General features: G+C 40.5%; 1 protein-coding gene across 7 annotated transcripts in view; it reads left to right on the top strand.

Annotated features, from left to right (window-relative positions):
• The window catches only part of PDE4D (phosphodiesterase 4D), a 769,499-nt gene that overhangs the window by 266,751 nt on the left and 479,983 nt on the right, over positions 1 to 22,765 (top strand). The window contains exons 1-2 of one of the 7 annotated variants that reach the window (XM_073343996.1): positions 3,916 to 3,988; positions 4,522 to 5,098. The exons of 4 other annotated variants lie outside the window; for them this stretch is intronic. In XM_073343996.1, the coding sequence (XP_073200097.1) occupies positions 5,052 to 5,098 (47 nt within the window). In that variant the 5' untranslated portion in view covers positions 3,916 to 3,988; positions 4,522 to 5,051. Of the gene's footprint in view, positions 1 to 3,861; positions 5,099 to 22,765 lie in introns of those variants that run through there. 2 more of the 7 variants (XM_073343997.1, XM_073343995.1) reach the window with 2 other exon arrangements.

The raw sequence follows: 22,765 nt of genomic DNA, 5'->3' as shown, positions 1-22,765 counted from the left end.
CAAACACCTGTCAGAGATGGTCTAGATAATACTTAGATAGATAATACTGTGCAGGAGACTAGACTAGGTGACCTGTTGAGTTCCCTTCCAGGCCTACATTTTTATGATTCTATTATTCTATCTTCCTGGTTTTTGATGAGTTTTATCCTTTATTTTGCATATTCCAGACAGTTCTATATCAATTTGGTGTAGTTTTATTCTCAATTACTTGTACGATTTTTATTATATATTACTATTATAATGTTATTGATTTCCCCCTAACAGCCTCACATTACATGGGAGAAAAATGCTACTGCCAGAGTGCTGGAGGCAGGGCCAAAACAGATGGGAGGCAGGGACTTCCTCTGGCCACTGTAAGCACAAATGCAGCTGCAGGAGGCGGGAAGGAAGGGAGGGAAAGAGAGCACCCCTTTAGAGATTTTAGGGCCTTTGTTGACATCTACAAGGGTTAATGCATTTTTTTTAACTGAACAACTGCTGGAAAGCAGCAGAATACGGACCCTGGACTTCAGAAAAGCAGACTTTGACTCCCTCAGGGAACTGATGGGCAAGATATCCTGGGAGAATAACATGAGGGGGAAAGGAGTGCAGTAGAGCTGGCTGTATTTTAAAGAATCCTTTTTCAGGTTACAGGGACAAACCATCCCGATGTGTAGAAAGAATAGTAAATATGGCAGGCAACCAGCTGGGCTTAACAGTGAAATCCTTGCTGATCTTAAATACAAAAAAGAAGCTTACAAGAAGTGGAAGATTGGACAAATGACTAAGGATGAGTAAAAAATGTTGCTTGGGCATGTAGGAGTGAAATCAGGAAGGCCAAATCACACCTGGAGTTGCAGCTAGCAAGAGATGTTAAGAGTAACAAGAAGGGTTTCTTCAGGTATGTTAGCAACAAGAAGAAAGTCAAGGAAAATGTGGGCCCCTTACTGAATGAGGGAGGTAACCAAGTGACAGAGGATGTGGAAAAAGCTAATGTACTCAATGCTTTTTTTGCCTCTGTCTTCACGAACAAGGTCAGCTCCCAGACTGCTGCACTAGGCAGCACAGCATGGGGAGGAGGTGACCAGCCCTCTGTGGAGAAAGAAGTGGTTTGGGACTATTTAGAAAAGCTGGACGTGCACAAGTCCATGGGGCCGGATGTGCTGCATCCGAGAGTGCTAAAGGAGTTGGCAGATGCGATTGCAGAGCCATTGGCCATTATCTTTGAAAACTCATGGCGATCAGGGGAAGTCCTGGACGACTGGAAAAAGGCTAATGTAGTGCCCATCTTTAAAAAATGGAAGAAGGAGGATCGTGGGAACTACAGACCAGTCAGCCTCACCTCAGTAACTGAAAAAATCATGGAGCAGATCCTCAAGGAATCAATTCTGAAGCACTTGGAGGAGAGGAAAGTGATCAGGAACAGTCAGCATGGATTCACCAAGGGAAAGTCATGCCTGACTAATCTAATTGCCTTCTATGACGAGATAACTGGTTCTGTGGATGAAGGGAAAGCAGCAGACGTGTAGTTCCTTGACTTTAGCAAAGCTTTTGACACTGTCTCCCACAGTATTCTTGCCAGCAAGTTAAAGAAGTATGGGCTGGATGAATGGACTATAAGGTGGATAGAAAGCTGGCTAGATTGTCGGGCTCAACGGGTAGTGATCAGTGGCTCCGTGTCTAGTTGGCAGCCGGTATCAAGTGGAGTGCCCCAAGGATCGGTCCTGGGGCCGGTTTTGTTCAATATCTTCATAAATGATCTGGAGGATGGGGTGGATTGCACCCTCAGCAAGTTTGCAGATGACACTAAACTGGGAGGAGAGATAGATACGCTGGAGGGTCAGGATAGGATACAGAGGGACCTAGACAAATTGGAGGATTGGGCCAAAAGAAATCTGATGAGGTTCAACGAGGAAAAGTGCAGAGTCTTGCACTTAGGACAGAAGAATCCCATGCATCGCTACAGACTAGGGACCGAATGGCTCGGCAGCAGTTCTGCAGAAAAGGACGTAGGGGTTACAGTGGATGGGAAGCTGGATATGAGTCAACAGTGTGCCCTTGTTGCCAAGAAGGCCACTGGCATTTTGGGATGTATAAGTAGGGGCATTGCCAACAGATCGAGGGACATGATCATTGACAGGACAAGGAGTAATAGTCTCAAGTTGCAGTGGGGGAGATTTAGGTTGGATATTAGGAAAAACTTTTTCACTAGGAGGGTGGTGAAACACTGGAATGCATTACCTCGGGAGGTGGTGGAATCTCGTTCCTTAGAAGTTTTTAAGGTCAGGCTTGACAAAGCCCTGGCTGGGATGATTTAATTGGGGATTGGTCCTGCTTTGAGCAGGGGGTTGGACTAGATGACCTCCTCAGGTCCCTTCCAACACTGATATTCTATGATTCTATGATTTAGATATCAGGGGTCCCTGCTCCTTTCATAAAGGGAAGGGAACTCTCATTGTGGGATGAGCAGCAATAGCAGAGCAGAATAGCTGGGGCTCTTAGATGGGGGAATGATTTGGGGAAATTTAAGAGACATACATATTTAAGAGACAAAAATTTAAGAGACACAACAAAAACAAAGAGAAAAAAAGCATCTGACAAAGTTTGTACTCTTAATATGTTGCTTGTATGTTGTCAGTCAAAGGAGTAGGGAATTGGAGAGACTAAAGGCAATATTGCTGAATAATGAAATGAATCGTGCCTCTATATAGTTTCACAGTATTTGTTTATATTATATTTTAATGTATTTTGCAATAAGCCCTAACAGGGGGTATAGGGCTTTTTACATATTATGAAGTCCCATTGCGTAAGAGAGTATGGTTTTACCAAGCCATTAAAAAGTTAATTTGAATTATTTACCTTCATTAAATGTGCTTATTCATTTTGTTTCTCATTCTGACTTGCTGATGATAAGTAATAAAATTATGTACTGTTCTTAATCTTTAACAAAAATTTCAAATTCTGATGGTTGCATTTTATTAAACCCTTCCCCCCTCCCTCCCCCCCGCATACTGTAGCAGGAGAGAAGGTTGCCAGAGCTCTTTTAAATTCTGAGATGTACTGTATCTTGTGCCATAAGTCTTTGAAATACAGTAATTAAAACAGGTACATGAATATTTTGCTGTCTGTTTGCAAATAGTAAGGCCATTCTTATTGTTGAATTTAAATACTATTTCATTGCCCATACACTATTGGACTCAGATAGTTTATTATTTTATTCTTGTTCCAAAATGGCATCAATAGTGCTAGGGCTAATTTGGGGTATTGTTGAATGGAGCTGTGACAGCAGGAGAAACAATCTTAAGGAAATAGAAGACATAAAAATGTGCAGTGCAGTGTCTTATCACAGCACTCCCTAGTCAGATCACTCCCTAATCAAACATGCAGTTTTATGGCATGTGTTGATGCCTTTGAAGGTGTAGCTGGCTTTCATAGTATAGGATTTCCTGTCCAAAAGGGCAAGTGGTTATTTGAAGTTTAAGAGTCATAGGGCAGCATAAACCATGTTTTTTTAAAAAAAGAAAGAAGACATGCACTATGGTCTAGGCACATGAAAACGTAAATGAAAAATAAGTCTGTCATCTTTTAGACATCAAAGAAAAATACAGTACAATATTTTGTCCTAGGTGTATGTTTTCTTTATTTAACATTTACATGTTTAATTATTTTTAAATTTTGTTTTATTGTAGTTACTAAGAGAAATAGGGTCTTTTAAAGAAAGGTTTTGTTTTTCTTTTTGTTTTGTCCCCCTGCCTCTTCCCCACAAACACCCCTCTCCTACTTTCTCTCTGTCTGTCTGCTGAAAAAAGCACAGGAGGATATACTGTGCCAGAGAACCCACCTAAAGGGCCCCCTTGACGCTAGCACATCCTCTGTCAGGCAGCATTCACTGCAGCCCGGAGCAGATTCTGCTGCAGAGTAATAGTGCCACAGAGTCTGCAAGTGTCCTGAGCTGCTTCTGAGTAGGAGAGCAAAGACACATTATGAAAGGATCCAAGGATTTCAGAGGGTATGTTGGCAATTCTTGTCAGGAGAAAGAAATTAAGAGCATGCTGCCTGCACTATTTTAATATATACATGGTCTGTATGGCTTGATCTTAAGAACCTTCCCAAGGATGTTGTCAGAGCCTCAGGAGTAATAACTACTGTTTGCTGAATTGGGAGAGAAGGAGAGCAGAGAAGGAATTCTTAGATAACGTAGGACTTAAAGCTTTCCTTTTTTGTGGCAAAATCTGAATGCATGCACATGTTTTTTATATAAAGTATAACATCAAATTAGAACTAGGTTATGCAGTGAAAGAATCAATAGCGTAGTCATTTTACTTAAAGACAGACAGCCTTATGGGGTTAGACGTCAAAATGAATTTGATCATGGCAGAACCTTATATTCATGTTAGTATCTAATTGTAGTCCGGTCCTATGGAGCAGAAAAAGCACACTTCCTTCCGTCTTTCTTAGATGAAGAAATAAACCCTGAGAATCAAAATTCAGAGAAGTTTGCTTTGGATGTACATGGGTTTTTAACCACCAGTCTTTGTACAGGGCTTACAAGAAAGGAAAACTCCATTAAAGTGATCACTGATGAATATGTGTCTAAGAAAGAAGAAAAAGCAATATTCATTTCTAAAGGACCCTATGGCAAAGGAATCCGCAATTATTCATTTTCCCCTAAACACTGATTTAGCATGGATGACCAGAAACTATCGTTTGACTAACCTTTTCCAACTGTTCAAAATGTTTCATATGAAGATGCTTTAATTTACACCAAAACCATTTGGATTGTATCAAGGGGAACCTTTGCCTTCACTTAGGATACGCAGTTACCATATACCATATACTTTCATGTTTTTTAACTAACCAGTTTGACATAAATGGATGGAAATGTACCTAGAAAACCCTATGAAAAGTCTTTCCTCATATCTTGGATATTTTTATTTTTGTGGAATACAATAATTTTTGCAATAACGCTTGGTGTTAGCTACTCATGCAGTTGTTTTGGAATGCATCTATGAATACCATCACAGAAAAAGCTATCTGACAGGGAAAATACTAATGCAGGAAGATCTGTGAACATGATGCATGTGAATAATTTCCCCTTTAGGAGGCATTCATGGATATGGTGAGTAATCGATACACGCTACAGATTGTTAAACTCAGAATGCTTGTTTGCAAAATACTATGGCAAGTGCCAGATGCTGACTTTTCCATTGTTAATGGCAAGTGAGGATTGACCTGTTGTAAAATGAAAATCTTACAGAGATGGTAGTGGTGATGTAATACAAGTTGAGCACCCCTGTGCCATCACAAAACAGAAGAGTCAAGCTGGAGAAGGGAGAAGATAATATAGCTGTGAAAATACAATCAATAAGAACCTTTTGAGAAATAGAAATATTTCTATCTATGGGATCAATGAAAGACTCTGCCATTTGATTCATAACATTATTTTCAGAGAAACGCTACAAACTTGTTTTCCCCATATAATATTGACTTGTCTGGCCTCTAATTTTTTCTTTTTAGAGTTCAGTTGACCAAAAAACAAGGATAAATTATTCCCCTATGTTAATTCAGTTTGGTTTTTTAAATAGGTTTGTGTGCTAATATTTTAAATCTGGCTGTTTGGAAAACAGTCCCACTGAACTAAAATCACTTCAACATCATTAAAACATCTGTTTCCTCTTAAACCCAGACACATCTGTAGTTCTTGCTCAGGGAGTAACCTTTGTCTACAACTTACTTTATAATGTATTAAGGTCAACTCTATGATTATTTTCCAGTTGATTGGCGTCATGTCATGCTATTAATGTTGGAATTTATGACTGAATGCTTTAACTAACTACTGACTTCTGGGCAAAGCCCAGTTTTATATAAGATCTTGTCTTTATTACATTTTTGGGTTTATTTCAGTTCTTTTAAAGCTACTAAAAGCAAGCATACTATGAAAGTTCGGTCTGCATAGTTTATATTTAGTCAAAAGATTTGCCTTTAGTATAAATGTTTGTTTGGATACCTAACTCATTAGGATTTTCCCTGGCCAATACCTTTACAGCAATGCAAAATATTATTTTCTTCAGTGTATTTCAAACTTGTACTTAACAATATAGTATAAATGTAGCAACAATATAGCACAACCACAAACCTCCGACGGGTGTCATTTGTCAGAGGTTTCTGGCTATCCAGCTCAGAACCAATCAGAACCATGGTGCACCTGTGACAGCCTCTCAGACGAGGGGATGCTGTGAATTTATGACTCTGCTAAATTTGTATTGATACTAAATCTTAATGCAGAGTTAATACAGATTCATTCCTTTAACACATTTTACTCCTCTATCACAGTCCTCTGTCACTTTCCCATAACACCAATCTTAGGCTAAGTGAAATCAAGTGAAATGATTGTAATATCCTCCTATAGCCCACTTTAAACAGCATCACCTGGGAAAACAAATAATAAAGATAAGGTTTTAGTTAAGCTCATCCCCCTGCTTTTGTAGCTTCTTTTGCAACGTGCAGTGTGGTCCACACCTAACAGAAAAGCCCTGATATTTCTGTTGTCTTCTAAGAATTTGGCCTACTTTTCTTTTTAATAACTTGGAGAAATTGTTCTGAAACATTTTTAGCCTTGAAGTTTATTCTGTGTCTCAGGACTTTGCAACCAACATTTTGAATTCTTTTTGAGGGGGTTTGATCACATCAATTGTTTGTTTGTTTTTTCTGCTCTCATAGGCAGTTGCCTACCTTCCCTGTTCACCCCCTCCTAGTCTCCTTGGTATCTTACCAAAATGGGAATACATTCTGTAACAGGAAGTACTATACCAGCAATGTGGGATACTTTTACATGTGGTGCTGCACAAATGTATGTAGGCTTTCACATGATTTACATTTAATATATGATCTGAATGCAGATTATACCATGCAAGCATTTATGGCTCACTAGATCCCAGACCTTACTTTGAAATTAAAATGTTTCAGCTCAGTGTTGTTCAACTGCCCATTTTAGGAACCAGGCAAATTTGCTTATTCATGCTACGTTAGATCTGTAAAGAACATTTCTGAATGGTAGACTTTGGAGTTGCTAGTCATTTTTGTAATTCTGTAGAAGCACTTTCACAAAACCTGTGCGTTGGCTGCCAGACATAGCAAAGCTTCCCATAGTAGATTTGAGTAGATATAGAAAGAGTGGTCTGTATATATTTCTGTCTTCTGGCAAGATGATAGTGAAGCTAGATGAAGATACTTTTTTTTTCATATGACCCAATTAGTATTGTGCTGGGTTAACAGCTATATCAGTTGATTCTTCTCGCTATATTTTCCATAACATTGAACAACATATTGAAGGTATTTTGTAAAAAGCAGCATATAGTACATATTTAATTTTGAAATACTATGTTTTAAATATTGAAATCCATATTCAGATTCAGTGCCGATAAACATATATACCTTAGCGACATTATTTTTTTAGTCTTAAGTATATTCTCTGCCTTCATAGGCATTTTATTTCTCTTTATCTCTCCTACTCTGACTCCAGTATAGAATGAAACATAGGTGGCTATCGGTCCTGGGCTAGTAAATAAAACCTTTTGAATTTTAAGTTAATTTGGTTTGTTTCAGCCTTCTCCCCTCATCCGCCCAGAGTTCATGGCTTTTAACTGCTATGTGCAGATGGGGGAGCCAAGGTGCTTTTTGCCTTTGTGTTTGTTTGGGGGTATGTGTGGGCTTGGGGGAAGGGTTTCCAAAAGATGTAGGTATCCCTAGCAAGAACCAATTCTAAGTGCTGGGTTTGATCTTGAACTCACAACCTTCCATGCCTAAAGTGTGAATGCCCCTAACTAAACCCTACTGTGAATGTTATTTATACTGGCTCCCAGTGAATACATTATTTTGGAAAATCATTTACATAGCACAATAAAGTGCAGTTTATAACTAAATATCATGATCTGTTCCTTGCCTGGGAAAATGAATTGTAGGCAAGGAGAGCAAGATTATGAAGAGCCTTCTAAGTGAGGATGTGTAACTTAAATTCTCTGTGGTAAAAGACAGGAAGCCAACTGAGGGGTTCAAAGAGGGTGTGTAAGTGATGTGGTTGGAGTGGGTGTGGAGAGGAGGATTTTAGTAGCAGCTGTTTTGGATAGACTGGAGTGGGAAGAGGTGAAATGTGGGGAAGCCAGGAGGGAAGGATTATGATAGCGAAGTCGATCGATATTCTAGGAGAGGATAAAGTTAGTCCTGGGAATACTGAGAAAAATGAGATGTGGGGTGACATTAGATAAGGAGTAATAGGAGCCTGTTATATTTATGATATAACACCACTACTTAAGCACAGCAAGTATCTGCAAATATGTAGAACAAGTTATTTATTGTTTTTCAGATTTGAAACTACTTTAGAAATGTTTGTGAATGGATTGTATTACATAGCTTTCTTTTCCATTGTACTTTTTTCTGACTTTTTGATGCCAAACCAAATAAAGATAAGCATAGTATCTAATTTTGGTTTGCCTTGCTGGGTATATCTTTTCCTATTTTTATCATAGAAAAGTTAGAAGAGCTATGATTTTTGAGTTCAAGTATTTGTGTCCTCAAAACTGTAAAGATGTAAAATTTAATGTATGAGCACATATTTTAGGACAATGTAATCTATATTCAGTTATTCTTTTTTGTTTCCTTTCTACTAAGATACTGACATAAAATGAAATTTAAATTGTATAGCAAGTCAGTGAGCAAAGAAATGGAGCCAAAATAAACAAATAAATAAATAAATCATTTCCTGCCTTTTAATCTAGTCAAATTTACTTCATTGATCATTACTGTGCTATGTACTTCATTTAATGCAAAATAATGTGAATGTGTGGCTGCATGGTTAGCCCTTTGCTTTAGATTAATTTGATGGCCAGCTACCTTGTTGAAAAGCACCTTAGTAAATCATTGTTTAAATACAAGTTTAAATAAGTCTCTTTGATTTCTGGTTCTCAGAATCTTCTGGAATAATAGTATTATTACCCATACTTGTACATTTTAATTATTGAACCATATAGTTTGTCACCAATTATCCAATTATTAGCTGTTTCTCATTGTGAAGGTTTTCCATTTTGTGGGGCTGGAGTTACATTTTGCCTTGGTAGAAAAGTGAAAGAAAATAAATATCCTGACATTAGTAGATAAGGCAGAAAACAGAATTATTTTTTAAACATTCGGTTTGATCATATGAGGGTCTGAGCAACCTCAGCTCACTTAGAAATCAGCGGGAAGCTGAGGATGGTTGGCATTGTGTAGGAAATGATCAGCATCCCTCCAGTTAAGGCCCTGAATTAGTAACACACTCTAAAATGGAATATTTTGTCCAGGGCCATGTACTTGCTCACTTGTTTTGCTACCTTATCTCTTGTTTGTGCTAGGTTTTTTATAGTGAGGGGAGCAAACTTGTGCCAGAATTTCTGTTCAGAATTATATTTAATTAGTTTCTAGACGTACAACTTCAGGCCTTATTCTGTTGGCTACAAAGGAATCCCTTCCTTCTGATGCGTAACAGGATCTGAAATGTCTCCAAGCCAAATGACTGATTTCTGAGCATGAGGACAGATCCTGTTAAGGCCAAATGCAGTTAGTTCTTAATCTTCTATTGCCAGTAGATTTTGATTGTGCTGATAAGCATGAAAGGTCGTCATCTCAAATTTCTGGTGCTGAATAGTAGTGTTAGAGAGCTTCAGGCATTGTTTATGTACACTGCTCAAATTAGATGAAATACAGCTAGGCTTATACATTTTTACTAAATGAAGCAAACAGTAGTAACCACTATTTTGCAGTAAAACCACTGTTTCTGTTGACTTTTTTTCTTTTATATCCTCATCTTTTCAAACACTGTTTATCCTTTTGGTATCACCTAACCAACATACAACACGCTGCACATCAGTGAAGAGGGGGAACTATTTTGACCAAGGACAAGTAGGGCAAACCTTTCCTTTCTCTATTATATTAATGCTTCTTTCTTTTATGGTGCCTTTCATCTGGAGAACTCAGAGTGCTCCAGGAACACTAACCAGCTAGATATCACAATACTCCTGTGACGTGGAGCAAGGGGATATAGGGATCATATCACCCACCACTGAAATGTAGCAGCTGTTTAGCTCTCAACACAGCAGTATAATGTCATGGGATATATATATATATATAAAACCTGCTGTAAATTGCATGGTACTCAATTTAATGTCCTCAGAAGGATGACTTGACTCTGCTGGGATTTTAGCCTGTGGTTCCAGAGTAAATATATACACTGGGTAATTAGACCACCCTGGATATGTCTATATTGCCGTTAGACACTTGTGGCTGGGCTGTGCCAGCTGACTTGGACTCGCAAGGCTCCGGCTAAGGGGCTGTTTAATTGTGGTGTAGATGTTCAGGACCCTCCCACCTTGCAGAGTTCTACTCGGCCCTCAAGCACAAGTCAGCCAGCACAGGACAGCCACAGGTTTTTAACTATAGAGTAAGAACATAACATAAGAATGGCCAGACTGGGTCAGACCAAAGGTCCGTCCAGCCCACTATCCTGTCTACCGACAGTGGCAAATGTCTCCCGACAGGTGCCCCAGAGGGAGTGAACTTAACAGGTAATGATCAGTGATCTCTCTCCTGCCATCCATCTCCACCCTCTGACAAACAGAGGCTAGGGACACCATTCCTTACCTATCCTGGCTAATAGCCATTAATGGACATAGCCTCCATGAATTTATCCAGTTCTCTTTTAAACCCTGTTATAGTCCTAGCCTACAGAGTAGATGTACCCTAAGCTATTTCCCATTAAATTACTGCAAGTAGTTAAGACTTTTGTTTTATGTTTTGGAAAATGACATTTCCAATAGGCGAGGAAGGATGGTCTGAAGAAGAAGCATGCTCTTTTGTTTAAAATACTGTATTTGGACTCAGGAGCTAAGAGTCCAGTTCTGGGCTTTATCAAATACCTCCTGTCTGGCCTCATCACCTTTCTGTGCCATAGCTCATGTTTCTAAAATGAGAATGACAATACTTCATATCTTCCTTCTCCAACCCTTTGTTGGTCTTGTCTGTTAAGACTGTAAGCGCTTTGAGGCAGGGATTTTCTCTTATAATCTATATGTACAGTGCCTAGCACAATGGGGCCCAAATATTGGTGGGGTCCTGTAGCTACTACTGCAGTAGAAATAATAATACATAATGTTTCAGTACTTTATAACACCATGCTTGGATAGAACAGTGCATCAGAAATGATCAGAGGGGAAAACTGACTGCTCTTGAATTGGTACCATTACTTTACTGTAACACCGTAGACTTTCTTTTGAGGTCTCCCATCCAAATATTAACCAGGCACACCTTCTTTATGTGGCAATAGCAAAAGTGATACCACAATGATATGGTATGGCAGTAGACAATTGTGCATACTAACACATCTATGCACTGGTCATTTTCAAAGGGTCAAATTATTTCAGGAAAGATTATATAAGCAAGTGGAGTTTCCATCCTGCTATGAACAGAGTACACATACTGTATATAGTGCACATTTCTGCTTTCCTCTGGTTTGGCTGTATTGGCAACTCAAATAACAATAATAAAAATTAAACCTGAGTCATTTTTCTCTTTAAATGTGGCTGTTTGTAGGTTTCAGAGTAACAGCCGTGTTAGTCTGTATTCGAAAAAAGAAAAGGAGTACTTGTGGCACCTTAGAGACTAACCAATTTATTTGAGCATGAGTTTTCGTGAGCTACAGCTCACTTCATCGGATGCATGCCGTGGAAACTGCAGCAGACTTTATTTATACACAGAGAATATGAAAAAATACCTCCTCCCACGCCACTGTCCTGCTGGTAATAGCTTATCTAAAGTGATCATCAGGTGGGCCATTTCCAGCACAAATGGCCCACCTGATGATCACTTTAGATAAGCTATTACCAGCAGGACAGTGGGGTGGGAGGAGGTATTGTTTCATATTCTCTGTGTATATAAAGTCTGCTGCAGTTTCCACGGCATGCATCCGATGAAGTGAGCTGTAGCTCACGAAAGCTCATGCTGAAATAAATTGGTTAGTCTCTAAGGTGCCACAAGTACTCCTTTTCTTTTTGCTGTTTGTAGGGTTTCTCTATAGCAGCAGCGGGCAACTTTTTGGCCTGAAGGCCGCATCGGGTTTCTGAAATTGTATGGATGGCCGGTTAGGGGCGGCTGTGCCTGCCCAAACAGCCAGGTATGGCCTGGCTTCTGCCCCCTATCCAACCCGCCTTGCTTCTCGCCCCCTGATGGCCCCCCTGGGACTCCTGCCCCATCCAACCATCCCTGTTCCCTGATGGACCCCCGGGGACCCTTGCCCCATCCACCCCCAGCTCTCTGTCCCCTCACCGCCCCCAGACTCCTCGTCCTTAACTGCCCCCCCACTGCTCCATCCAACCCCTCCTCTCCTTCCTGACCGGCCCCCCCAGACCCCTGCCCCCTTTCAACCAGCTTGTTCCAATGACCTCCCTGACCTCTATCCACACCCCCAGTCCCTGACCACACACCCCCCCCGAACTCCCCTGCCCTCTATCCACCCCACCCCCCCGCTCCCTGCCTCCTTACCGCCTGGCTGGAGCACCGGTGGCTGGCGGCTCCGCTGCACCAGGACAGGCAGCTACGCCACTCAGCACAGAGCACCGGGTCAGGCCGGGCTCTGCAGCTGCGCTGCCCCAGGAGCTCACAGCCCCGCCTCCCAGAGCATTGTACCGGTGGTGCAGTGAGCTGAGGCTGTGGGGGAGGAGGGAAAGTGGGGGGAGGGGCTGGGGCTGGCCTCCTGGTCCAGGAGCTCGGGCTGTGCAGGACGGTCTGGCAGGCCGGATGTGGCCCGGGGGCTGTAGGTTGCCTACCTCTGCTCTGTAGACTCTCAGTTCCAGCCCTTTGTTCCCTTTGCCTTAAGTGAGAGACTTCAACTTCTCCTATCCTAGTTGTGCTTAACAAGACGCACCTGCCATTCTGCCTCAGCAATAATTACCAGTCACCTCCAAACTTTAAAATAATAGTTTAATAATAAGGTGGGAGAAAACTTTGATGCTTACTATTACTAAATTAAACATTTTGCCTTAATAGTACTTATATTTTTACATGTTAATCTGTTATTAAAACACATTGGAAACTGGTTTCAAACTTTGCAGTCCCTTGGGTAGAGTGAAATGGGTTTAGTTCTGTTTTAATGCGTTACTCACTTGAGGATGGTGATTTGGATCATGTTCAGTTTACTGGCTACAGAGAAGAGCAGAGCCATAAGAAGGCATTTTAGCACCTGGGTGAGCGAGCACATTTGCACCCCCTAGAGTTGATGCTTGCAGGGTTGCATGCAGAGGGCTCTTGGCTCTACATGCTGTGGGAGCTGATGGCTGGCTTTGTGCCCAGCAGCACTCCCTTCCTTGCTTCCCAAGCTGGGCCACCTCTGCACGGCCGGGCACCCCCAAGGCATGGCGGGCAGCACAGCTCCAAGTTACGCCTCTGACATGCTCTTGCCTGTCCCCTGAAGGAGCCCAGCTGACAGAGCCTGGCTGCCATGAGATGCTTGGGCTCTGTGGGGCGGGGTACATAACCCCACGTGACCCCACCCACACTGCCCCATTTTTCCTCCCCTGTGGCTTTGCACCCTGGGCGGCAGCCCCACTTGCCCTGCCCTGGTTATGGCCCTGGAGAAGAGTAATGACGCTGTCCAAAAATCAAATATGGAACATATTTTTTGAGAATGAAACATTGTCCTACCGAATGATATACTTAATTATCACCTGTATGGTGTCTCAACATTAAACTGGATAAATAACATTAGGAAAATTTCACCTAGCCAGTGTATTTAGATGGAACCAAAGGAAGTTTTGCATGTGTGGGTGGAAGGGCTTACTGTTTGTTTTTATTAGTGTAATATATTGCTTCTAGGGACAAGGGAATGAGCTGCCAAAATACTGTGAATTCATAACTACAAAAGTGAAGAACATTGTTAGGCACACACAATTTATAGCTTTATTATATTTTGATCATGTGAAAAATATACATTGCTAATTTTTGTTGTGTAATGTACTAAATGACATTTTCATATGTAAATCTGAATTACAAAATTATCTCCTGAAGACTAAATAGAATGTAGGGCCTTATTTATATGCATAGATTAACTGTTTGATAATAAGAGAAGTGTTTGAAGTTGAATTCTACATTACCGGTTAAAAGGGAAGCAAGAATATTTCCAGTATAAACCTGTTTGTTGGCAGCAGTTAGTAAAATTGAATAATCTCCTGATATCACAGAGCACAGCTTGGGACAGATGGACAGCACAGGGAATAGTATCTGAAAAGGATTTAAGAAGTTTGGTTACCCATACTAGTAACTATTTTGTCTGTTCATTTTCATTTTGATTCTCTAGCTAGTTTTTGTTTGCATGCAATTAACTATGCCACCTCTCTTTCTATTAATTTATGTGCTACTTCTAGAAAACATTTTAGTTTGTCTTTCTAGATTTCTTGGCAATTCAATTACCAATTTTTAACTACTGTTATTGAAAACATTGTTTGATTTTAAAAAAAAAAGAAAGGTAGTTACAAGTGTGCAACTATTTTAAATGGTGCAATACACTGTGATCCACCTCCTGTTTAAATAAATAGAAAGAAAGACTTTAATTCCTGTGGCATTTTAAGGACTGGAAAACTAGAATGATGATGTCAGAACATCAGTATTGGAATTTAGCTGTGTAACCAGGTAGCCTAGGTGGTGCCCACTTGATTCCCATCAGGGTACAACTCACCCAGGTGCAGGTCCTCTACAGTTGGATGGCACCCCTCACAGGTCTAGTGCCAGGGTGCTATAGCCCTCCAGCTATGACACACTTGAGTTCTACCTCTTTCAGAGTCTGAGAGTCCAAAATTAAAAGAAAAACAGGGTCTTCTAAGGACTCGTTGACAGATGTTGCCCTTCTACTTAAGGCTTGTTTTCATGCAGTCAGTCCTTTTTGACAGTCTTCCTGGGTCTTCCAGTCTTCCTAGGTTCATCCAGATAGCAAGCTGTCTCACAGTGTTGGCTGGAATCAAGCTTCCTATGTCAAGGAAGAATCACAGAAATGTAGGACTAGAAGGGACTCAAAAAGTCATCAAACCCAGCCCCTGTGGCAGGACCAAGTAAACCTAGACCATTCTTGGCAGGTGTTTGTCCAAACTATTCTTAAAAACCCCCATTGATGACGGTTCCACAATCTCCCTTGGAAGCCTATTCCAGAGCATAACTTCTCTTATAGTTAGGAAGTTTTTTTCCTGTTATCTAATCTAAATCTCCCTTGCTGCAGATTAAGTCCATTATTTCACTGTCCTACCTTCAGAGGACATGATCACCATCCTCTTTATAACAGCCCTTAACATATTTGAAGACTATCATCAGATTCCCCCTCAGTCTTCTTTTCTCGATACTAAACATATCCAGTTTTTTTTATTTTTCCTCATAGGTCAGGTTTTCTGAAGCTTGTATCATTTTTTCCCTCTCCTCTGGACTCTCTCCAGTTTGTCCACATCTTTCAGATAGTGTGATGCCCAGAACTGGTACCCGAGCTGAGGGCTCACAAGTACCATCTCTCGTGTCTCACATATGATGTTTTCTGTTAATACACTCCAGAATTAATTAGCCCTTTTCACAGCTGTATGAGATTGTTGACTCATATTCAATTTATGACCCTCTGTAACCCCCCAGATCTTTTTCAGCAGTATTACCACCTAGCTAGTTGTTCCCCATTTTGTAGCTGTGCGTTTGTTTTTTCCTTCCTAAGTGTGGTATTTTGCACTTGTCTGTATTGAATTTCATCTTGTAGAATTCAGACCAGTTCTCCAGTTTGTCAAGGTCATTCTGAATACTAATCCTGTCCTCCAAAGTGCTTGCAACCTCTCTCACCTTGGTGACATCTGCAAAATTTATAAGCGTATTGTCCTCTCCATTATCCAAGTCAATAGTGAAATACCAAAGCGAGGACTGACTCTTGCAGACTTCCCTAGATATGCCCTCTTGGTTTGACACTGAACCATTGATAATTAGACCACATTTTCCTAGTTTGCTCATGAAAATGTCTTGTAGGAATATATCAAAAGCCTTACTAAAATCAAGATGTATCACATCTACTGCTTCCCCCCTATATATTAGGCCAGTAACCCTGTCGATGAAGGAAATTAGATTGGTTTGGAATTATTTGTTCCTGAGAAATGCATGCTGGCTATTCCTTATAATTCTAAGTGCTTACAAACTAATTGTTTAACAATTTGTCCCAGGGTCTTTCCAGGTACTGAAGTTAGGCTTATAGATCTATAATTTCCTGGTCCTCTTTTTCACCTTTTTAAAGATATGTACTATATTTTTCCCTTCTCTGGTCTTCTGGGGCCTCACCCGTCCTCCAGGAGTTCTCAAAGTTAGTTGCTAATGGTTCCAAGATTGCTTCAGCTAGTTTATTAAGTGCCCTAGGAGAATTTCATCAGGTTCTCCTGACTTGAATATATCTGACTTATCTTAATATTCTTTAACCCAATGTTTTCATGTTTTGAATTGCATTCCTTCCCTCTTGGTGTTAATATTAATTTTGTTGGATATCTGATCACCATTAACCTTTTTAGTGAAGACTGAAGCAAAATAGGCATTAAACACCTCAACTTTCTTGATATCATTAGTTATTAGCTCTCCTTCTCCACTAAGTAGAGGACCAATACTTTGTTTCATCTTTCTATTACTCCAAATGTATTTAAATTAAAGAACCTCTTCTGATTGACTCCTATGTCCTTGCTAGGTGTAACTCATTTTGTGCCTTAGCTTTTCTGATTTTGTTTCTACGTGCTTGTGCTATTTGTCCATGTCTCCAGTTTTTGTAGGATTCTTTTTTTCTTTTCAGGTCATGAAAGAAGTCCTGATAGACCCATATAGGCCTCTTGCTAGTCTTTCTGTCTTTCCTTCACATCAGGATAGTCTGCAGTTGTGCCTTGAATATTCTTTACTTAAGAGACTGCCAACTCTCCTGAACTCTTTTATCCCTGAGATTTTCTTCCCATGGGATTTTATCTTCCCAGTTCTGAGAGTTTCTTAGTCTGTTTTGTTTTTTTTTTTGAAGTCCATTGCCCTTATTCTGCTGCTCTCACACCTTCCTTTCCTTAATATCTATCATCATAGAATCTCAGGGTTGGAAGGGACCTCAGGAGGTCATCTAGTCCAACCCCCTTCTCAAAGCAGGACCAATCCCCAACTAAATCATCCCAGCCAGGGTTTTGGCAAGCCTGATCTTAAAAACTTCAAAGGAAGGAGATTCCACCACCTTCCTAGGAAATGCTTCACCACTCTCTTAGTGAAAAATTTTTTCCTAATATCCAACCTTAACCTCCCCCACTGCAACTTGAGCCCGCTACTCCTCATTCTGTCATCTGCTACCACTAAGAACAGTCTAGATCCATCCTCTTTGGAAACACCTTTCAGGTAGTTGAAAGCAGCCATCAAATCCCCTCTCATTCTTCTCCTCCGCAGACTAAACAATCCCAGTCCCCTCAGCCTCTCTTCATAAGTCATGTGTTCCAGTCCCCGAATCATTTTTGTTGCCCTCCGCTGGACTCTTTCCAACTTTTCCACATCCTCCTTGTAGTGTGAGGCCCAAAACTGGACACAGTACTCCAGATGAGGCCTCACCAATGTCAAATAGAGGGGAACGATCACATCCCTCCATCTGCTGGCAATGCCCCTACTTATACAGCCCAAAATGCCATTGGCCTTCTTGGCAACAAGGGCACACTGTTGACTCATATCCAGCTTCTTGTCCACTGTAACCCCTAGGTCCTTTTCTGCAGAACTGCTGCCTAGCCATTCGGTCCCTACTCTGTAGCAGTGCATGGGATTCTTCCGTCCTAAATGCAGGGCTCTGCACTTGTCCTTGTTGAACCTCATCAGATTTCTTTTGGCCCAATCCTTTAATTTGTCAGGTCCCTCTGTATCCTATCCCTACCCTCCAGCGTATCTACCTCTCCTCCCAGTTTAGTGTCAGTGATTATTTCATGATGTGTATCACCCAAATTGCCTTCCACTTTCAAATGTGCTACCAATTCTTGCCTGTTGGTCAGAATAAAGTAGAAAATGGCTGTCCCTCTGGTTACTTCCTACAGTTTCTGGAACAAAAAGTTGTCCCCAGTACATTCCAAGAACTTATTGGAAATTTTGTGTTTTGCCATTTTTGTTTTTTTTTAAATGTTGTGTTTTCCAACAGATGCCTTGATATATAAGGTCCTGAATTGTTACAAAGTCTTGTGTTTTGGATATTTTTGTTGTTTTTTCTGGAAATGCCTTATCCACCTCCTCTTCCTGATTTGGCGGTCTGTAGTAGACCCCTACCAGGACATCACACTTATTTCTTACACCTTTTATCTTACTCGGAGCCTCTCAAATCTTCTGCCTCCAAGAAACAGAAGCTTTATTTCCTGGTCAACTTCTACCTGAGCAAGGCCTCTTATTTTTAAGTACACTTTCCATTCCTGAAAACTGTTGCAGATTTAGAGATGCAGGGCCGAGTTAATTGACTCCCTATCTTCCCCATCACGAGTAGGTAGAAATTAAGGTAGCCCAATTTCTTTTAGTACATCCTTTAATCATGAGGGTATCTTTCTTGAATGATTAAAGCTTAACTCTGGCAGAAACTAGTTAAAAAAACAACTATGAATATCACAGGTCTTCAGGTTTTATCAAGTGGAAGTCTTTCGTATTCAGTTATTTCATAGATTGAAATATGGAAGTTTTCCATATTTTTTTATAAAGTAGTACTGATTCCAGTTCCAAGTTTTCTGAAGTGATTGTAAATCATCTCAATATGATTGATCAGAATTTGTGCCCTTTTTAATAATAGATTATTCTTTGCCAATGACAAAAGGCAGTAAACCCTACCCATTATAGCATGTTTGCTGTAAAGTATGCTTTCTGATTTTGTAATGTTTACATTATGGCCATAGAATTCCTAGTTTCAACTGGCAGGGAACTGAGTCTTTGGTACTTGATTGTAAGATCTAGGCACATTTTTAACAGTGAGGGTAATTTTCCACTGGAAGAATTTATCAAGGGATGTGGTAGATTATCCATCTCTTGAATTAATTAAATCAAGATTGGATGTCATTCTAAAATATATGTTCTATTTCCACCACAAGTTATTGGGCTTAATGCTGGAATTATTGGGTGAAATTCTACGGCCTGTTCTGTGTAGTCTGGATAATCACAATGGTCCCTTTTCTAGCCTTAAAATCTAGAAAACTATGAAAAAATATATTTTATAATATAATATGCTCTTGAACTATATAACATCTTGTAGCAAGCTTCTTTCATTCCGTATTTTTCCTTATTTCTGGTTTTCATATTTCTTTATAAATATATTGTTATAATAGATTTTAGGAAATTATTTTAGTCATGTATTTATAAAAAGGTTAATTTACTGTCTGTGTAATGTCAAAATTATCTCATTTATACACCTCTAATTTTAATTTTTCATATTTAACCCTAGCTGTATGTCCCCTTCTGTTGACTGCAAAACTCTTTTGTATTCTCTTTGCAATATCCAAATTGAACACTTAAGATCGTTAATTGAATAGCTGAGATGGTATGTCAGCTATAGGCATAAATACACGTTTTAAACTACTTTTGCCTTGAGAGAATGGACCCTCTTGCTCAAGAAAGGAATTTGTTTTGCTGAGACTGGACCGTGATCAATGTGCTTTCAGTTATGACTGAATAGTCATAAAGGATAGAGATGCACTACTTTTTCCTTTGCCCTTAAAAATGCTGTTAGCCCTAGACTGAGCCCATTGCTGCTATGTTTGGTGTTGACAAAACCTCAGTAGTGTTTTAGATTTCCAACAGGAAAATCTAGAATCATGATTTGTGTTCTGTTTTCATGGCTTATAGGACTAGAGAGATTTCCAAGCTTCCCCATCTCACTTAACTAATCTTTAAATATTTTTGCCATGTTTGTAGGATTACAAAGGGTATGAAGTATGTCATCCAAATCCCACCCTCAGAATTTACAGACATATCCTGTCTTCCTGCCCCAGCAGGACCAATGCACATAGAATGCACATAGAAACATGCAGCAAGCCAACCCACAGCTCCAGCACTTTTGGTATGTTGAACATTGCATATTGAGTGTTGTTGTAGCACATAGTAAATCATCCCCAGATAGTAAAAATATATGCTGTAAAAAGCAGAGATTAAGGAAATGTATAGATTTGGATTTCCATTTAGATAAGCATCCATATTTAGCCTGAGTTTGAAAAGAGCTGAGTACTAGATAGCTCCCAGGTCATATATTTGTGTGTCTAAATATGGACTTAAGTGCCTAACTTTGAGACAAATTTTGAAATCCTTGGACTGAGATGCTGGATTCCCATCTTAACTAATCAACCTATTGAGGCCCTAACCACTCTCTACAGACCTCTGCATGCCAATTTCCGTAACTCTCCATCCCTACACAGCACCGTTTTCCTTCCACAGGCCTTATGTCAGACATACACACCAGTAACCACCAGCCATTCCTGGCGTTATCTTCTGGTGTTAGAATGCCTCCACTGCCTTCTGCTTGCAGATGACAGGGCGGCATCTTTGGGTACCTTCCAACTCACCCACACTGGCACCTTTCTGTTTCCTACTCACCCTGGCCCACAGCCTCACTGAACCCTCCTCCCCCAATTAGTGTCACGTGCCGATGGTGCCTTTCTTCCCATCTTGCTCAGTACCCTCACTCACATCTAAACACTGCACTCCTGTAGCACCTCACCTCCGATTATTACAGTTTAGAGACTCCAGCTGAGACAAAGGCCCCTTCCTGCCCCAAAGAGCTCATAGTCTAAATCATCCTTTTCCCTACGTGAAAGGGTAAACGGCCACAAATCAGATATTAGGAATGGCAATATACAAAAACCTGCGGGAGAACACTTCAATCTCACTGGACACACAAGAGCAGATTTAAAGGTAGCCATCCTGCAGCAAAGAAAACTTCAGGACCAGAATTCAAAGAGAAACTGCTGAGCTTCAGCTCATTTGCAAATTTGACACTATCAGCTCAGGATTAAACAAAGACTGTGAATGGCTCGCTGACTACAAAAGCAGTTTCTCCTCCCTTGGTGTTCACACCTCAAATGCTAGAAGAGGGCCTCATCCTCCCTGATTGAACTAACCTTGTTATCTCTAGCCTGTTTCTTGCTTGCATATTTATACCTGCCTCTGGAAATTTCCACTACATGCATCCGACGAAGTGGGTATTCTCCCACAAAAGCTCCTGCTCCAATACATCTGTTAGTCTCTAAGGTGCCACAGGACTCTCTGCCACTTTTACAGATCCAGACTAACACGGCTACCCCTCTGAAGATAGTCTAAATAGACAAGACAGGCAAAGTGTGGAGCAAAAATTGTGTTATTATCCCCAACTTACAGAGAGGGAACTAAGGTCCACAGAGATGGATTTGCCCATGGTCACACAGGGAGTGTATGATACAGCTAGGAATTAAACCTGGGTCTAGTGCAATGCCTGAACTAGAAAATATCTTTCTTTTACAAGTCCAGAATTGACATCCCTCTATCCCTGTCCACATCCCTGTAGTAACCTCTCACCCCATCCAGGTCTCTTGCTCCACTCATGTCTTCATATAGGAGGGCTTGTTGGCTGTACTCAACTTGAAGGCTCTTTGAGAGGCCCTGGGTGGTAGCTCCAAGTTGAGACAAAGGACTGCCAATTAACAGCTTCCCAATCCATCGTCTTTTGGGTGGTGGTAGGTGGCCTTTGTATGCTCCTCTCACACCTTAGGGCAGCAGCCCTGTTGCATAACTATGCAGTCTGGAAGACACTGCATGGTTTGAAGGATTTCTGAGCACTTAATATGGTTGAGCAGAGCGCAAGCTCTGTCACTTTCTCCTGTCCTGGGGAGAATAGGTGCAGGGACCATTCGTTCTTAACCCCCATCTCCCAAAAAGGCTTTGAAGGAGGGGATGGACTGATTCTCACCAGACCATCCTGTCTCATGAATGTATAATAGGAGGAGGTACCCACCAAAAGAGACTGAAAAGAAGGGGAATAGGTATGACTATTGGGGCCTGATCCCTGAAAACATCAAGGGAGAGTCTGTCTGTGAGGTCCGAACCTGAAATCTCTCCCTATCTAAAAATATTGAAAGGCTGGGAGTTTTTGTTTTAGATTTTAGACAGACGCTAGTTAACAGGAAATTATAACTGAATAAAATATTTAAAGTGCCATATTGCTTATTCTTGCTTGGTTATCAGCGTATCACAAATTTTCAGTAAGTTGAATGCCATGTTATTTAAAATACACTATAACATATTGGTGCAGTACATCCCATAGAACATTTTTTGTAATATTTGAAGCATAGTATATAATACGATCCTCACAAGCTAATCATAGTAGCTCCCATCACATTGCAATTAGACGTGGCTTATGGTGAAGTGAACTGCCACTGGGAATGCCACAATAAGAAAAAGGTATACATGCTGAGCGGCAGCTGAGCTAATGTATGCTTATTTATTGGAGCCAAGCAGGAGGCAGAAATTAAGGGATTGTACCAACCAGAGGTTTACATATTTGTACCCTAAATAGAAGGAAGACCTTAGAAAAGATGGATTAAAATGTAGCTGATCTTCTGAAAAATGAATGTGAATGAAAGTTTAAAATTTTTTTGCATAATGCAAGTTTTTGAGCCAGGAGCATATGCAGTCATCTAAAAGGTATAAAAATAGATCAGATACTTTGCTTCTATTTGAGATAAGATGTACATACATACATACA

Source organism: Lepidochelys kempii, chromosome 5, assembly GCF_965140265.1.
Source record: "Lepidochelys kempii isolate rLepKem1 chromosome 5, rLepKem1.hap2, whole genome shotgun sequence".
Classification (NCBI taxonomy): domain Eukaryota; kingdom Metazoa; phylum Chordata; order Testudines; family Cheloniidae; genus Lepidochelys; species Lepidochelys kempii.
This window is presented reverse-complemented; position numbering and strand designations above follow the sequence as displayed.